The 15,397-nt window shown below is 38.8% G+C and overlaps 5 protein-coding genes across 10 annotated transcripts; 1 reads left to right on the forward strand and 4 right to left on the reverse strand.

Moving 5' to 3' along the window:
- Window positions 1–7: 7 nt before the first annotated feature.
- On the reverse strand, window positions 8–4,510 carry LOC113664234 (ras-related protein Rab-8B). Its single transcript, XM_027179832.2, has 3 exons — window positions 3,697–4,510; window positions 2,812–2,860; window positions 8–1,669 (listed from the first exon to the last, which is right to left on the reverse strand). Exons 1-3 carry the CDS (start codon window positions 3,851–3,853, stop codon window positions 1,282–1,284), a joined length of 594 nt encoding a protein of 197 aa, XP_027035633.2. The 5' UTR covers window positions 3,854–4,510; the 3' UTR covers window positions 8–1,281.
- Window positions 4,511–4,637: 127 nt separating this feature from the next.
- LOC149041105 (ras-related protein Rab-13-like) lies at window positions 4,638–7,702 on the reverse strand. 2 transcript variants are annotated; one of them, XM_089214392.1, is made up of 4 exons: window positions 7,334–7,702; window positions 6,714–6,762; window positions 6,133–6,179; window positions 4,638–5,625 (listed from the first exon to the last, which is right to left on the reverse strand). In XM_089214392.1, the coding sequence occupies exons 1-4, from the start codon at window positions 7,417–7,419 to the stop codon at window positions 5,190–5,192; spliced, it is 618 nt and encodes a 205-aa protein (XP_089070518.1). In that variant the 5' UTR covers window positions 7,420–7,702; the 3' UTR covers window positions 4,638–5,189. The 2 variants fall into 2 exon arrangements, with proteins under 2 accessions (XP_089070518.1, XP_089070517.1); XM_089214391.1 differs by lacking the exon at window positions 6,133–6,179 and having other exon boundaries at window positions 7,334–7,667.
- Window positions 7,703–7,748: 46 nt separating this feature from the next.
- LOC149041106 (uncharacterized) lies at window positions 7,749–9,156 on the reverse strand. Its single transcript, XM_089214397.1, has one exon. It carries the CDS (start codon window positions 9,154–9,156, stop codon window positions 8,662–8,664), a length of 495 nt encoding a protein of 164 aa, XP_089070523.1. The 3' UTR covers window positions 7,749–8,661.
- A 2,017-nt stretch (window positions 9,157–11,173) lies between these two features.
- Window positions 11,174–15,192, reverse strand: LOC113664226 (uncharacterized). 4 transcript variants are annotated; one of them, XM_089214395.1, is made up of 2 exons: window positions 15,052–15,192; window positions 11,174–12,020 (listed from the first exon to the last, which is right to left on the reverse strand). In XM_089214395.1, exon 2 carries the CDS (start codon window positions 12,013–12,015, stop codon window positions 11,512–11,514), a length of 504 nt encoding a protein of 167 aa, XP_089070521.1. In that variant the 5' UTR covers window positions 12,016–12,020; window positions 15,052–15,192; the 3' UTR covers window positions 11,174–11,511. The 4 variants fall into 4 exon arrangements, with proteins under 4 accessions (XP_089070521.1, XP_089070520.1, XP_027035621.1 ...); XM_089214394.1 differs by lacking the exon at window positions 15,052–15,192 and adding an exon at window positions 12,917–13,080; XM_027179820.2 differs by lacking the exon at window positions 15,052–15,192 and adding an exon at window positions 12,818–13,042.
- On the forward strand, window positions 13,682–14,968 carry LOC113664225 (uncharacterized). 2 transcript variants are annotated; one of them, XM_027179818.2, is made up of 2 exons: window positions 13,682–13,913; window positions 14,232–14,968. In XM_027179818.2, the coding sequence occupies exon 2, from the start codon at window positions 14,303–14,305 to the stop codon at window positions 14,843–14,845; it is 543 nt and encodes a 180-aa protein (XP_027035619.1). In that variant the 5' UTR covers window positions 13,682–13,913; window positions 14,232–14,302; the 3' UTR covers window positions 14,846–14,968. The 2 variants fall into 2 exon arrangements, with proteins under 2 accessions (XP_027035619.1, XP_027035620.1); XM_027179819.2 differs by having other exon boundaries at window positions 13,706–13,913; window positions 14,273–14,968.
- Window positions 15,193–15,397: the final 205 nt, after the last annotated feature.

Genomic DNA, 15,397 nt, shown 5'->3' on the forward strand with positions numbered 1-15,397 from the left:
AATAGCCTCCAACCTCAATTTCTTTATAGCATCCTCTCCATTCATGACTTGATGCTTTCATCAAGTCACATACAGTACACATAAACTGATAGTTTTTTAGGTAACATAGAAAAATGATTTATTTTTTTTTGGAAACCCATCATCAGCTTGTCGTTGAATTTCATTCAACTAATACGCTAATCAATTCGAAGTTTCAATATCCCCCGGGCAACCCGCAGGCATTTGATCGCCATCCGTGCTTGGGGGGGGAAGGGGAAGGGACAGGTAAACCTTGCGTGACTGTGGCAGTGAACTTGAACCGGAAGTGTCAAGTCTTTCCAGCAATATTTAACTGAGGGCATGTTTAAGGTAAATATTTCACTTTCGCGAGCAAATGGCTAAAAATGAAAGGTCTACAAAGTCTAGGTTTTAAACCTGGGTCAATAATGTATAGAAAGTCACCGTCGCTGATTTTTCCTTTTACGAAAAATTGGGTGCGACATATGAACACAATTTTTCCCCAGATTGCGGGAATTTGAACAAATCAATCTTCAAAAGTTCAAATTCCCGGGGGGGTGCCCAGGGGTTGCACGGGGGGTTGCCTGGGGGGGTTGCCCGAAGTGGGATATTGAGGCTTCGAATTGATCGACGCATAAATTCTACCAATCCAACATCTTTCACGTCTGTGATATCTGGCAAATAATTTTAAGAAGGTTAGAAACAGTTAAATAGAAGAAAAAAGATATATCATGTTTCACTCAGAAACCAATTAAACTTGCATTACTAAGGCAAGGATATGTTTTTCAGGAATCTGTCAACTGTGCTAACATCGCCAAGTCAACTAAAACCGCCATCCACGTGCGTAAGCTGAACCGACTGATTTCATCTATTAATGATACTCGTAATTAACAAATCGGACTCCCGCTTCGCAGTCGTCCATTTTGTTAATTATCACTCCTACGATTACAGACCGAATTGGACTCGACTCAGTCCTATTACTATTACTATAACTATAACTATAACTATAATTATATTACTATATCTAACAGTCCAGACGAATTGCACGTGCACCAGCTGAACAAAAAAAAAAGATTAAATAAACTGCAATAATAAATTACAGTATCAGTAGGTGATCTACATTTTTTATAGCATTTCATACATATACTTCTCTTTCTTCTAACCTAAAACTATTCACGATAGAAACTTTACAGCCCCTCCTATAAAGCAAATAATTCTGGTGGCTTCATTTTGAGGGAGATGTAAAATTATTTGGTTCATTTCACTGAAAAATGGCAAATGACGTCAGCACGACATACAAGATGACTTTTTCGCTGGCTTAAAATCGTTCTCAGTTTCTCCATTTTCTCCAGAATGCGACAGGCTATTAAATATGTCTTTCGCTAATGTTGCGAATGCTTCCTCCACATTTAAATTTGACAGCGCGCTTATTTCCACATAAGGAATCCCAAGTCTACCAGCTAGCTCCTCGCCCCTCTCTCGTGTAATTTCCCGCTTTTCCTTCAGGTCACACTTGTTAGCGAGTAGGATTTTATTGATGTTTTTGTCGCAGTTTTCTGCAATTTTGCTGATCCAGCTTGCCACGCCCTTGAAGGACTTTTCGCTCGTGACGTCATACACTAACATGATTCCCATTGCTCTGCGGTAACATGTGGCAGTAATTGTGTAGAATCTACATGAAAAGTGGTGAAAAATAACATTAAGAAGCTGAGTCAGAATAAGACAAATCTTGCTCTGGTTTAGACCCGCATCTGTTATTGCGATAAAAAAATCTTAAGTGAAGCTAAGAAATTGTGTAATGTTCTTTGATACGGCACTTAATCCTAACAGCGCCCCTCTCCACCATCTGTCCACCCTGAAATATAAACATGAACGAGCCCAGGCTACATGTCTGCGAAACGTAACAAAGCATGGGCTACCTGCAACGAAGTAGCGTGTCATCCAAGAACAGTTGTAGCCTCCGATCAGCCCCTCATGAGGCCCTTTTCTCCGTCCGCGGAAAGATTTGATACGAGTCGGGAAGAGGTTTGTAAGAGGTCTGGCACTAGTAATGAGTGCTTGACCGCTTGCAGACCTCTCGTCGGCTCTCGTTGCTTTCCAGCGGGCGAAGTAACACACGTATCGAGGTGCTTATAGTGAGGGCCTGATCGCGAGTAAGAACAGTTCTTTTAAACTTCTTATCACCTCATGCAGTAAAACTAGAGATAGCTTTGGAGCAATTGATGGATAAGATTTGGCGCAGCAACGGGCGCAAGAATATCACAAGACGGCATCGGATGCAAGCTGTAGGTCACGCGAGCTAAAAATCAACGACAAAAACAGAAAAGGGGAGGGTTTGATTAACATGAGAGAATCCGACCAGCTAAGCTTAAGAACTTTGACCGCGGTGGAGACGCGAGTAGGCGCCTGCAAATAACTAAACTCGCACAAGAATACTTAATTCTCTCGCGCGTTGTCTAACTCATATCACACAGATCAAAAGCTGATGGTTTTACCTCTAAAAAAAATGTTAAGGAGGGTGCTATCTCCCAAGACGGAAAGAAAAATTAGACTAAGCGATACTTAGATATCTAAGTCCTTATCTCTCATTCCTATCTACGCACCTACGAGACGGCCTGTTATTAAATTCAAGGCCCACATCACCATATCATAGACAGCAGTAGAGATTACTGCAAACCTTCAATTACTCTTCATTAATTTTCACTTTTATCATTATGCTTAATTTACGCCAGGACCGCGGATAACAGCGGGTAAAAGCATTTTGTCACATTTTCAAGGTGGGGCTGGGGCGAGGAGGGGGGCCGTAACAAATACCTCTCTTGGCCAGCGGTGTCCCATATCTGAAGTTTGACCTTTCTGCCATCTAAAAATTAAAATTAACATTTAGTACAAGGTAATAGATTGTACTCTCATGTACAAGGCTAGTGCAACAACAAAAAGGAGAAAAATCATTCGAAACTCTTCAATAATTCTTTTGTAGCAAAAAAAATTCTAGTCCCCGTAGCAGCCATCGCACGTAATTCTTCCACCGAAAGCGTTGCGTGACGACACCTTCATAGGACACCCAATCATATACACTTCCGGCAGCAACCCTCGTGATCAAAAACGATATCTCACTTTCATTATCACAGACAGCCGTAAACATTTTTCTGTCCTTTGATTTAAGAACAATCACCAGTAATTAAAGAATTGACACATGATTGAAGCAGGAAAAAACTTTCTAAGAAAGATTTAGCAATGCTAGTTTCACTTTTAACCACAAGGACGGCATTGCAAAAATAGTTACGCAACAATAATAAAGTAAAATTGAGACGAAAAAAATAGATATAATTTTATATCAGGGCTCTTCTCTGATTCGCACAGACTTATGAGTAAATATGATCGGTATCATGAAACTTTAAAAGCAAGACAGGTGTGACATGAAATGTTGTAACGTTCCAAAGGTTGAGTAACACTCAACCGGCTTCTTTGTCATAATCAGAAATCACCTTCGTACCGGCGACGAGTGTACAACTCGTTTCCAACAGTTCTGCGTAAAAAAATAGCTTGCGAAGAACGAAGTTCTCTCCCATACTTCTTAAATATTTTGTAATAATCATTGCACTTCATTGTACTCGCTAACAAACCATAAAAAATCGATTCGAACGACCTTCACTCGTGATGTCGCCATTAATATTGTACGGGTGCCCACATACTTACCGATTTCAATCGTCCTTATTTTGAAATCTATACCAATGGTCGTGATATATGAAGAAGTAAAGGTATTTTCTGTAAAACGTACAATTATGCAGGTCTTTCCGACAGAGCTGTCACCGACCAGCAGAAGCCTAAATAGATAATCGTAGTTCTTCGCCATTTTCTGGGAACTGGCATGTGACCGGCGTCGATTGCGTTACATAGTCGTTGTAAAATCACGTGAGTGGGAAATGTGTGTTCGTCAGGCTCTTCAAACGTGTAATGGCCAAACATACATCAAATTCTTCTAAACTGTGATTCCAAACCAAGTGCTTAAATTTTCGTACATTATCTCCTCGAGAATATAATGTGTTCGTGGTGATCTTTCCAGGTTTTGAAGTTTTTTTAATTTTTTCTTTCTAAGGGACCACCCGTTATCTACTGCCTGAGTTGAGGGTGATGGAGGATTTTGGGGAATCACGTGGTTCTCACAGGGATTGAAGAGGGTCTTAGTCCTCGTCAACAGAGTACAAAGCGAGGACAATAGAAAATTGACTCCCAATAGGGGGTTATAGAATATTGACTGCCAATGAGGGGGGTATAGAAAATTGACTGCCAATGGGGGGGGGAGGGGTCATAAGAACATTACAGAACCTTATGGGGGAGGATCAGGTACGTTTTGTCTTGACACAACCAAAATTTTCAGGCGATAAATAATTACCGATCCTTAAGGTAAGGAATCGTATCTGAGACAAAAAAAACTCGAACAAAACTTCGGGGGTGTGAAAGCCACCGTGAGGTGAGAAGTGCCCACCCCTTCGCTCTTCATTGGTTTCTAGCACTCAACTCTCAAGCGAACCGATTGTAGGACTAGAAAACACACAAATAACCTTATTTTTGCGTGCACATGCGTAAAGATATTTATGGACAGAGAAAGAGCGTGAGAGTCCTACCAAATCAGCATGTTACCTTAGTTTACTTTATTTACAACAAGGAACATGGTACAGCAAACATGTCCAAGATGAACGTTGGCTACAAAAACCGGTTGTTTTCTAAGATTCCAACCTTGGTAGCTAGTGGGAATGCCTATATTCCCCTCGTCGACGTCATTTCATATATATATTAATTCAACTAAAACTTCAAAAATCGTAAACATTCTCATTCTATCCTCATGCTCTGACGAATTGGCTAATTGAATAAGGCGAGCGAGGAGACACCTTCCTTGCGCGTCTACACGTTCACACGTTCCTGCGCGCGGCTTCAACTCTCTCGTACTTGACTGCCTGAAGGGGATGGGAGGTTAAAAGATGTACAAAGTCCTAATTAGCAAACATATCTTCTCGGAAAATAAGGTATTAAAATCTCGTTTTCTACAAAACGTTGCTCGCAAAATCTGATGGAAAAACTGTCGAAGATTCCTAAAGGCTAAATACTTCCATATTTTTTTTTAAATCTCCAATTTTTGGAAGGCTTCTTTTATACCAACAAGTTTTCGGAAGACTTATTGGAAGCAAGGGTTAGAATCTCTTCCCTAAAAGTGATTCTTTCTCTCCTCCAGTTCTGGTGCTGTTATATCCCGTGTCTAACTCACAAATGTTCGTTTTGCGACCATCCTCAACTTTTTCTTGAGCGCCGTTGTTGTTCAAGATGTCTTGAATTAACTGCTTTAGAGCTTCGTCAATCTCTGAGCTTTGCAGATCGTTGATTTCCACATATCTCATACCAAACTCTCTGGCGAAAGCCTCGCCTTCTTTTTCTGTAATGACGCGGTTTCTCTCCTGACAATGGCACTTATTAGCGACCAACATCTTTTGAGAGCCTCGTTCGCTGGCGTGTTCTTCAATGATAAGAAGCCACTCCAGGATGTTGTCATAGGAACTCTTATCGGTGACGTCAAAAGCAACGATGAAACCTTGGGTACCGTGATAGTAGCTGGGGGTGATGGCCTGGGAACTAAAAAAATTGGATTTCAGTACAAAGCAACTGAAACACAGTTCTTACTGTTATCAGTTAACTGAGGCGCAGAAAAAGTTTGGTGGCGTGGTTTTGACCATAACTGAATAATGGTATTATCACGGGCAACCTTCCTCGTCTCCAATGGTAATCAACTACCCGCTTATCAAATGAAGTCAGGGACGACACGTTTCCATTGGAAACGGTGTCAGTTGCCCGTGACAACAACACAATTTTAACGTCAAAACGTGGTCGCTACAATGTAGGGTAGGGATTGTGATTTTTCTTTTAATACACTCTCATACGGGAGATTGTGGTTTCAAAAGTCGGTGACAAGGATCTAGTGAAACAAACATGCCTGAGATTTTGTTTTCAGGCGCCGACCACGCACTTATCCAATCTTGAAAGAATCTGTTCTGCAAAATATTTCTGCCCAAGTCACCAGTCTTCTCTTCGTTCCTAAACGTCTACACTTCTGCGTTATTTGATTTGACGACGCATGCATACCTTTTAAAGTATTTTCTCCCATCATCCACACCAAAACGCCCCAAACGCTGTAAGAGGAGACAATATGTGATGCATTTCTCCTCACCTCCGATTTCACTTGTCCACAAAAGGAACAGGAAATTTTGAGAACAATGCATTTTCAGAAAAATTCATTTATGAAAAGGTTTTAAGATTCTCCGTTTTAACCGGCGGATTGGGGCTTTTAAGAGAGGATGACAGGCAAAACTGCATTTTAAAAAATTTCGTTTCTCAACGGAAATGCGTCGGTTAAGGTGTAGCCGCGGAAGGACTTCCGCATTCTATACGACAATCATCTCGTTTTACAATTAAAAAAAAAAAAAAAAAAAAAACTCACGTCTTTCAGAACAGAAAAGATAATGAAACATTTCAACCGGAAAGTGTTCCTTAAGCATTTTTAAACTTTCTGTAACACTAATTAGGATCCTTGCACGAAATTTCTACTAAATTACATGGGCTTGAGTGCAGCTGTTAACGAGAACTCGATATGGCGTGACCATTCTTATCGCGTGACTCAAGTACCAAGTAGAGCAAAATAACATGTTTGGCTCCACAATTTTTACCTTTCCTGTCCTGCAATATTCCATATCTGTAATTTTACTCGCTTCCCATCTGAAGTTTGAAAGCAAAATAAATTCAACAAGGTCAAAAGAGCTAGACATTAGTGGGAGAGCTTGTCGTTCTTCGATCGAGTAGTGCCTTCGAGGCACGTAAAATATTTGCCCTCTCAATGTTTCAAATTAGGAAGTATCAAGCGAGTAAACGTATTCCTATTTCAACGATAACAGTTTCAGATCATTTCTTAATTATAAAAGTAGTTTGGGAAAAAAAATTGACTTATCCGTATAAGTGAGTCAATAAAAACATCTGTCAGTTCATGGGAAAAAAACACGAATGAAAATCATCTCAGAGGAATTGTGAACTTCAAGAGAATGATATAGACAGCGCTTTCAACTAGTTCCATTGCGATTTCTACAAACACAAAGCAAATATCGTCCTAAAACGAACTTCAAGTCGTCGATAGATAACACAGAACTATAAATAGTCGCCGAGTTGTATCGTTAAATCCCTTACGCCTGGCGGTTCAGTGCAATACACCGTAGCGCTTAAAGATCGAGCGAAATCCAGGCGGGAGGAGAGATTCATGTACCGTAAAAGTACTCACCAAAAGAATTCTACTCACCGATTTCTAACTGTCTTTTGAGAAAATTCACTCCCATAGCCGACAAACCTGAGGCATCGCCTGCAGGTGGATGAAAGATGGCACATTTGCCGACGTCGGGATCGCCAACGAGGAGGATTTTAAACAACAAGTGATAACTCAACGCCATATTAAATTGCTGGCCTTCGTTATCTTTCAATCCGCGGAGGGTTGGGTTAATCCGAGTCAGTATGTTCGTCACGGAACGAGCACTTTACATAAATTTCAGACATGAAAGAATGAAGCGGTTTCGATGTTTTGTCCAAACTAATTTCGTCCACCTGTCAGATGAATGAGGAAATTCGTGACTTATATGCGGATGTCTTCTTTTCAAACAATCTTATAAATATCAGAATATTATGGTAGAATTCACATCGTTTGACACATGACCCTTCGATTTATTAACAATACCGAATTTTTAATTTAGAAACGATAGTCTCGAGGGAGCAAGGGTATATTTTTTTCAAGTACAGAATAAACCCAACAACAATACACAAACAAAGTACGCAAGTGAAAAATAGCACCCGCCGGCTCGCAAACGGCGAACGCGAGAGCGACATCGCCACACGCTGATGCGAGATTGGTTCATTTTAATAAAACCTGTGCGTAATTGTAACCATGACAAAATTCTCGACATTGAAGTCAGTGTCGAATAACAAAACTGTTCATTGCCAAGCTACGCATGTAACTTCGTTCCTGGAGAAAGAAATGTTTTAGCGGGGCTTTCTGATTATTATTGTATTTCTACAAATCTTCCTTCCCCTTCGATATTTTGAAACGGTAAATTGAAATAATGATTGATGTATTGTCAAACAGATTGCTTCCCCATTGAGCCGCCAATCGACCTCGTTTATCAAGTGATTAATTGGCTAAGTTGCTCAAGAGGCGCGTCAAATTTTTACTTGTAACACAATCTGCGTGACGAGACAGAGATCGAGCTTCGTTGGAAACACGTTTCTTCAGCCGCTTGTTGTGACATAAGACTACAGAAGAAACGAGGACTCGACCAACACGAATGAAATCGTAAGCGCGTTTTAAATTTTTCTCTGTTCACAGAATTTACAGAACCACCGAGGAAAATGAATAAAACTAAAATTTGAAAACATTTAGTTTGTTTTCTCCTGTCTCCTCTCTGATCCAAGACTCAAAAAATTTGCTCTTTCGTCATATTCGATAACTTCAAACAAAATGAATACGATTTAACGATCGAAGACAAGTGGAAGGGGGTACATTTTAACGCTTATCTGCCCTTTCTTCAATTCTGCTCCTCGATTCAATGACCACTTATTAGTCTAATTAACTAAAGAGGTTTATGCCTCTTGATCATAAAAGAAATTCATTATCGTACACAAAGTTCCGATTAACTCTCCGAGCAGTTGACGAATCTCCTCGGAGACCTTTGCGTTCGGCGACCTCTCATCGAGACGAGATTTCAGCTTATCAAAAAGCCCTGTTACCCGCGTGAAACATGGCACACCCTCTCTGATAAGTATCTGCACTGTGCGGTCAAACTCACTGCTTGGTATCATGGCTGTCTTAATGTTGGCACAAATCTCCTTGGTGCTTCTCATGTGAGGCACGCCTTGACTGAATCGCACCACTTTTTTAAAGTCCTCGTCCCATTTCAGGATAACATCCAGGATGAAGTGTAGATCTTCTAGTTGCTGTTGCATCGTGTCATACTGTTTATCCAGCTCTCTCATTTGAGCTTTGAACAGCTTTGTGCTCTTGTTGATGGAAGTAATTGATAACTTCTCGGTGCGTGTCGTGACTTCTTGGATTCCATCGCTTGCGACGTTAGTCATGTCTCTAAATGTACAGAAATAAAGTAACCATTTGGTTTTTTTCTGCAAACGACGTTCTTGGTGCCCATGTATTTACACAGTGACAGGGGTTTCGATAGAAAAGCCGTTTAGGGGCGTTCTATCGCCGCCTATAAAACCTCTCACCGCCGTATGTTTGATCTACGAGCAGGTTGGCGTGTTTTGGTTTCGCTCTACCGACCCTTCTTCGGGCAAAACCGGCATCATCACCATCGGCACGGCGCCGCGACAGCCGCTTATAGAAAATATTTTTGAAAATCCTGCACAGCAATTTTAAAAAAATTGGTTAACTGTAGGAATCTTCATTCTATTTAAATCTATTTTCATGGAAAGGGAAACACCTTAAAAGAAATAAAAAAAACCGATATGTTTTGAATGAAATTATTTGCTTATATTTGAGGAAGTCTGGAGATAAAAATTTGCATAGAAGAAAAATTATTTATATTTTTTTTTGCGCTTGTGAATGAATTAAAACAAATATAATCCTTGCGAAACGGCAAAATGCGCACACGATAGGTAATAAAACATGCTTTAGGGAAGGATCATGTCAAAAGACCATTAAAAAACCTTCCTTGAAGAACCAAACGCATATGAAATATGCTCTCGAGTGGTATCGAAAGAGGGTAAGATTTATACGACCTTAACCCTATGTAAAAATGTGTTATTCTTATCATCTGTCAATGTACGCTTAATCGAAGCGCGCGCATTATTTCATGAAAATCTTCTAAAAACATTACGTCTGCTGGCTTACCTCGCTTGTGAAGGAAAAGTAAGGCTTTCTTGATCCTCGAAAAAGGGAGTTGAGCAAAATGTTAAAATCTTTCAGGAAATCGCATACAAAAATTATTGATTTATCCCCAAGCAACTGACCCACCCAAGAAGTACAAGCTTATACGCATGAACACATGTTATACAATCCCAGTGATTCTATTGGTTGAAAATTGCGTAATCTTTGACATGATTGGACGAAGGGTGAACAGGTGTGTTTAGATTCGTCTTCAGAATATCAGAATATTTTCTTTCTGCGATTCGATAATCAGACATTGTTTGAAGTGAACAGGTAAAGAAAATATATGGCTGAAAATGCATTTCAATCTACGGACTCGACGAAATCAAGTTTATCTTTGAATTTCACATTGGTTTTTTTTCTATAAGAAAGCTCTCAATAATGAGCCCAAACCATTCCCTAATACGACAGCAACTTACAAATTTCAGATACGTTTTAAAGTATAGCGTTAAAAGGTTTCAAAACGCAACACCAAACAGTTTCTCTCGGCTGTGGCAAATTTTTATTTCCATTCAAAATTACTGGTATATGCAAGTGTAGCCACTTTTTATTGAAATTAGGCTACTTTAGGTAAATTTTTCAGAAATTCCCGTTAATGCGATTAAAAAAAATCACCAATCATACTATGATTTTCCCTTTACCCTGATAATTATGAAAAAGTAAAGGCACTCTTGAATAAACGACCAAAATCTGAAATAAATACTTCAATATTAGCAGATAATCTGAGAAAAGGTAGACCTTTAGTTTCTTTATCTTCCGTTATTTTGTCATCAACAAATTTTCAGCTTTAAGTTCCGCTTTCCTATCATTTCCACGAGGTTTTTAAACTAGATGTATTTCGAGATACTTTTTTAGTTTTAAAGTTACAAAGTTTAACTTAGGAGTAAAACAACAATACAATTTAAAAGCCAAATTGTTTGAGGGAATAAAAGATAAATGATGTTTGGTAACAAACACAGCATGAATAAAACTTTTAATCATGTGCAGAATAAAAATCTTCCATTTTTTAAGCCAATTCATGTCATTTTCTGAGTAGCTCTCTGTTCGATACTCGTTGCATGTAGAAAACTTTAAAACAGAGATATTTATCCCCTTCAGGAAAATTGTTTTCTACTCTATAATTCTCGTTAAGAGAAGATGCATTCTTCATTCGTCTGCAGTAAATAAAAATATGAACGAACAAAAGGCGACTGAGACACCATTTACTCAGAAGACAGTTTCAGAATCTGATATTTTTATTCATTCAAGATGTACGACATCCAGGCATGAAGTGTAGCACATTCTTTCCGTGCATTCAAAGATTTCTTTCTTTTATTTGAATAAATCGGTAACAGCTTCTTTGTATTTACCTGGCGTTCAATGGTCTTATACCTTGACAACACATGTACAATTACATCCTACATAAAGCTATTTTCAAAACAAATTCTAAGACCAAAACATTTGCATACAAAAATAAAGTCTGATGAAACTGCAATTGAAGCTTCTAAATTATATTGATTTTTCTTTCCTCAGTAAACGTCAAACATTCTTTTCGTAATTTTTTTTCATATTCATTGTTCAAAATAAATTTCTAACATAGTGTCGGTGATGCCTGTAAGACGTCCAAGAATTTGCCGAATTTCTTCAATAAATGACGCTTTGTAGGCTGCATCATCCCTGATGATCTTCGAAACTTGCTTTTTCAACAGCTCTAAAGCTTCATAAACCTGCTGAAAACATGGCACATCTGCCGTGATCAAATTCTGCATTCTGAAATAAAAATCTCCATGAATATCATTCAACAGGTTTTCAATCGACGCGCAAATTTCTTTGACATTTCTCACGAAGGGAACGCCTTGAGTATTTCTTTCAATGGTGTCGAAGCTCTCAGCCCAGCCTTTAATATTTTCGTTTATGTATTCAAGATCTTTTCGTTGTTGAAGTAAGGTCTTCTGAAGTTTTTCCAAGTCGGAAATTTCCTTCTGAAGATCTTTCTTGTGATTTATCACCCGTTTCAACGAAACACTCTTTCCGCTAGTCGAAGTGGCTCCATTGACATAAATTGGTGTCTCCATTTTACCTGCGCAAATAACGAAAGTTCAAACAAATATTAAACTTGGTCAAATTCAAAACAGAAAAATAATCAAATTAAAAAGAAAGTTTACACCACCTATCGTTGATTCCGCGAAAAGTTTCCCAATGCCTTTTTGAAATAAAAGGTGCTCAAAGTGATTACAAGCATACTTGATACGAAAAAAACACAATTTTTATGAATATACTTGCATGTGTAAAATTTTCCTCCTAGGTAAAAATGTGGAGAAATGATAAGCTAAATTAACTTGTAAACTAAAGCGCTTTTTACACCTTCCCGTGAAAATCCAAGAGCTAGTTTAGTTAGATTTCATTTTGAATGTTTAAATACCAAACTACTGCAATTCCACCAAATATTTCCTTCCTAACCCTCTGAAATCACTAACAGAGGAGGAAATCTCTGACAGAGCCTGATTTTACAATTCCGATTCTACACGTAATAAAAATATGAAAACTACAATTTTCCAGAATGATAGCTGGCATTTTAAAATTTTTCGTTTACGAACCAACATAAGCACTATTTGCATATTCTGACAATGAAGGACAGATAAGTAATAAAGTCAAGGAAAATAATTTTGACACTCGATAGACATAGATTCGAATTTTACCGAAGAATATTCAGTCATCGGTAAAAACTATCCTTTGAATGTTTAACCAAGAATTGAAAAATAAACCATTAATACTATTGACTTAATTTTTGCTATGGTATTTTTTAACATTTTTCTTCACGATGCGGGAGACATGGCTTGATCAGTAAAGTAACACCGGTATCGAAAAACCACGAACCTGCCTTTAAAACCAAACATACGTACAAACCACTTCAACTAAAATCTGTCGTTAGAGTCAAGAAAAGATTTCCTGACAGCAATTTACTGAAACGCTTACCGCTTAGATACCGAAAGTTTTCTTTCTCCCAGGGACCGACCCACAAAAACAAAGCGATTTCACCGTTTCTTGGTGTGTTGGATTTAGTTTGGGCGCTGTCAGACGCTGATAAACCCCTGAGGCGACAGAATACTAAAATAGTAAATGGCTAAGGCAAATGCTTTGAAATTGTTACGCCCAAATTATCATTAAGCGAAGGCGCGGGGAATTTTGATTGGTTGTCGTAAGCAGCTGCATGAAGTAAATGCCTTATTTCACTCTTTTTATTGCACGCGTGGACTTTTGTCTAGAATCACTGATCAATATTTTCCGTCATGTTGACGATTTTGTCTCAACTTTTCCTCAAGCAGGCGAGCATAATTTTAAAATGCATTCATGTTCAACGTCGAACTGTTTCAATCATAAATTCGGATTACTTTCACTGTTTGATATAGCTTCCTCAGAGAGGTCATTAAATCCTCTATGAAATATTAATTTCCCGTCAAACGAAATAGATTCAGACGAAACCCAAATACATTTTCTTTACCACAATGTTCAAAAAATCCTTTATCGATGCCAAATGAACATGAAACTGAAGTTTCATTCAATATATACACCCTTCTGTTTTTAAAACAGCTCAGAACATATTTTCATATTCAGAAACATCGGTACAGCTATTATACTACATAAGCCCTTCAAAGCTTTCAAATCCTTTCCATTATTGGAGTGTTGTATTTGAAAGACTTTCTCCAGCTGCTTATAGTTTGTCTCCGCATAATCTTCTCTGTCATTGGTTGCTTGGACGGAAACTAATTTAAGACAACATTTTGGGAGTGGAGCTTGCGACTGAAGTGTGTGGAAATGAGGACTTGATGAATGACCTGTGATCTTTATAGAACCATTTCAGTTCAGTGCTGTTAAATTTCTATTTTCAGACTCCATCAGAAAAAAGTATCCGGCTCAAAGTCCAAATTTCGAAGGCAGCCGTAGGACTGAATCTCAGAGGTACAAGACGAAGGTAATTGATGTAATGTCAGTTTTATTACATGAGCGAATGGTTTGCGGAGAATAAATATTTCTACATGATCTTAAACCGTATTCATGTCCTATGTTTATGACGAAAGGAAAAGTGATGAGCGGAAATCGCGAGAAGTTATATTCTCAAGTTCAGTACAAAACTGAAAACCGAAAGGAAAAATTTTGAGCGAAAATCGTGAGGAATTATCTTCTCAAGTTCAATACAAAACTGCAAACCATCAACCTTGATGTTGTTTTGTCGAGAATAGAACCGATTTTTAAATTTTTTTTTGGTGTTGTTTATATTTTCGTGCGATAGGACATGTGAAGGTGATAATCCATGTGGTCTACTCCCTTTAGACGGTTAAAGGTCTTTAAAATCGACTGAAAATGAGTGGTACAGTGGCTGTAGAATTATCAGGCAGTTCTTTGCACACAAGACAATTACGTACAACCGGGGATGGCCTGGAGACTAGCTACGCCCTGTCAATGAAAATGATCTGCACCAACAAACAGCATCTGCAGAAGACCGTGACAAGATTGGAAAAGATGCAGAGCCCCATGAAAAAACAACGTGATGACCTTCTGTTCTTGATATCAACAATGGAAGAATGGATCAGAATCTTACACGAATCGGAAAGGGGACATAACGGGGTCCCCGTTCAGCGATCGGTGAAGGAAGGTTGTGGTGATATCACGCCCAGTTTGAACAGCAATAACAGCGAATTGAATCAAACTGTACAGCGGCTCAGCAAAGCCAGCGTGCCGCGCATTGCGCACGTGCAGAAATGCTTGAAGGATCTGAAAAAGGAAATTCGTGACGTGTTCGACAACGAGAACACTTATAATGGCAAGTTTGTCGAAGATGTGAGAGAAAAAATGGGAAATATCATTGGTACAGCCAATGCATTGTTAGCGCTGTACTACTCATAAACTAAAATGAAAGGCAAACAACAAAAAATAGAATCCGTGTTCTAATAAACGTTAACTTAGAGATATCACGTGTTCAAATAAGACAGAAAACCCTACAATAAAGAAGAGATATGCGAGGTATCATTTATTTGTATTTCTTGTTGTTGTTGTTGTTTTTGTTTGTTTGCTATGCAAACAGCGATTTACAATGGACAATGGAAACTAACCAACATAATACCATGTCTACCACCGGTCTGGTAGCAGAGTCTGTTTCCCTCACAGGTTCCGCTTTGGCGCAGTTCTGCCGGTCTACAGCAGGTTATGCAAAATATACAGCGGCCTCGTCTCAAGAATTGTTAGCTATGATCCTATGATGGGGAGAAATTCTGGATCAAGCCACTGCGTACCTACCCCTCCCCTAATCCAACAACAGTCAGCTGATTAAAAAGTTTAGGTGCTAGGATAGGGAGGGGTAGGTGGGCAGTTGCTAAGAAGCTGACATCGATCTGAAATTATTTTGCATTTTCCAGAAAAAAAAATGTCATCATGTTCGTGTATGCAGAAAAAGCCAAA

Source organism: Pocillopora damicornis, chromosome 8 (assembly GCF_964200805.1).
Source record: "Pocillopora damicornis chromosome 8, jaPocDami1.2, whole genome shotgun sequence".
Lineage (NCBI taxonomy): Eukaryota > Metazoa > Cnidaria > Anthozoa > Scleractinia > Pocilloporidae > Pocillopora > Pocillopora damicornis.

What these genes read in the sequence shown, in the direction of transcription:
- LOC113664226 (XM_089214395.1), bottom strand. Translation starts at nt 12,015, where the DNA reads ATGGAGACACCAATTTATGTCAATGGAGCCACTTCGACTAGCGGAAAG.
- LOC113664234 (XM_027179832.2), bottom strand. Translation starts at nt 3,853, where the DNA reads ATGGCGAAGAACTACGATTATCTATTTAGGCTTCTGCTGGTCGGTGAC. An exon ending in AATAAGGACGATTGAAATCG is followed by an intron (nt 2,861 to 3,696) that starts GTAAGTATGTGG and finishes TTTAATTTTTAG; the next exon opens with ATGGCAGAAAGGTCAAACTT. An exon ending in GACACCGCTGGCCAAGAGAG is followed by an intron (nt 1,670 to 2,811) that starts GTATTTGTTACG and finishes CTTTTCATGTAG; the next exon opens with ATTCTACACAATTACTGCCA.
- LOC149041106 (XM_089214397.1), bottom strand. Translation starts at nt 9,156, where the DNA reads ATGACTAACGTCGCAAGCGATGGAATCCAAGAAGTCACGACACGCACC.
- LOC113664225 (XM_027179818.2), top strand. Translation starts at nt 14,303, where the DNA reads ATGAGTGGTACAGTGGCTGTAGAATTATCAGGCAGTTCTTTGCACACA.
- LOC149041105 (XM_089214391.1), bottom strand. Translation starts at nt 7,481, where the DNA reads ATGGCGTTGAGTTATCACTTGTTGTTTAAAATCCTCCTCGTTGGCGAT. An exon ending in CAAAAGACAGTTAGAAATCG is followed by an intron (nt 6,763 to 7,333) that starts GTGAGTAGAATT and finishes TTCAAACTTCAG; the next exon opens with ATGGGAAGCGAGTAAAATTA. An exon ending in AATATTGCAGGACAGGAAAG is followed by an intron (nt 5,626 to 6,713) that starts GTAAAAATTGTG and finishes CAATTTTTTTAG; the next exon opens with TTCCCAGGCCATCACCCCCA.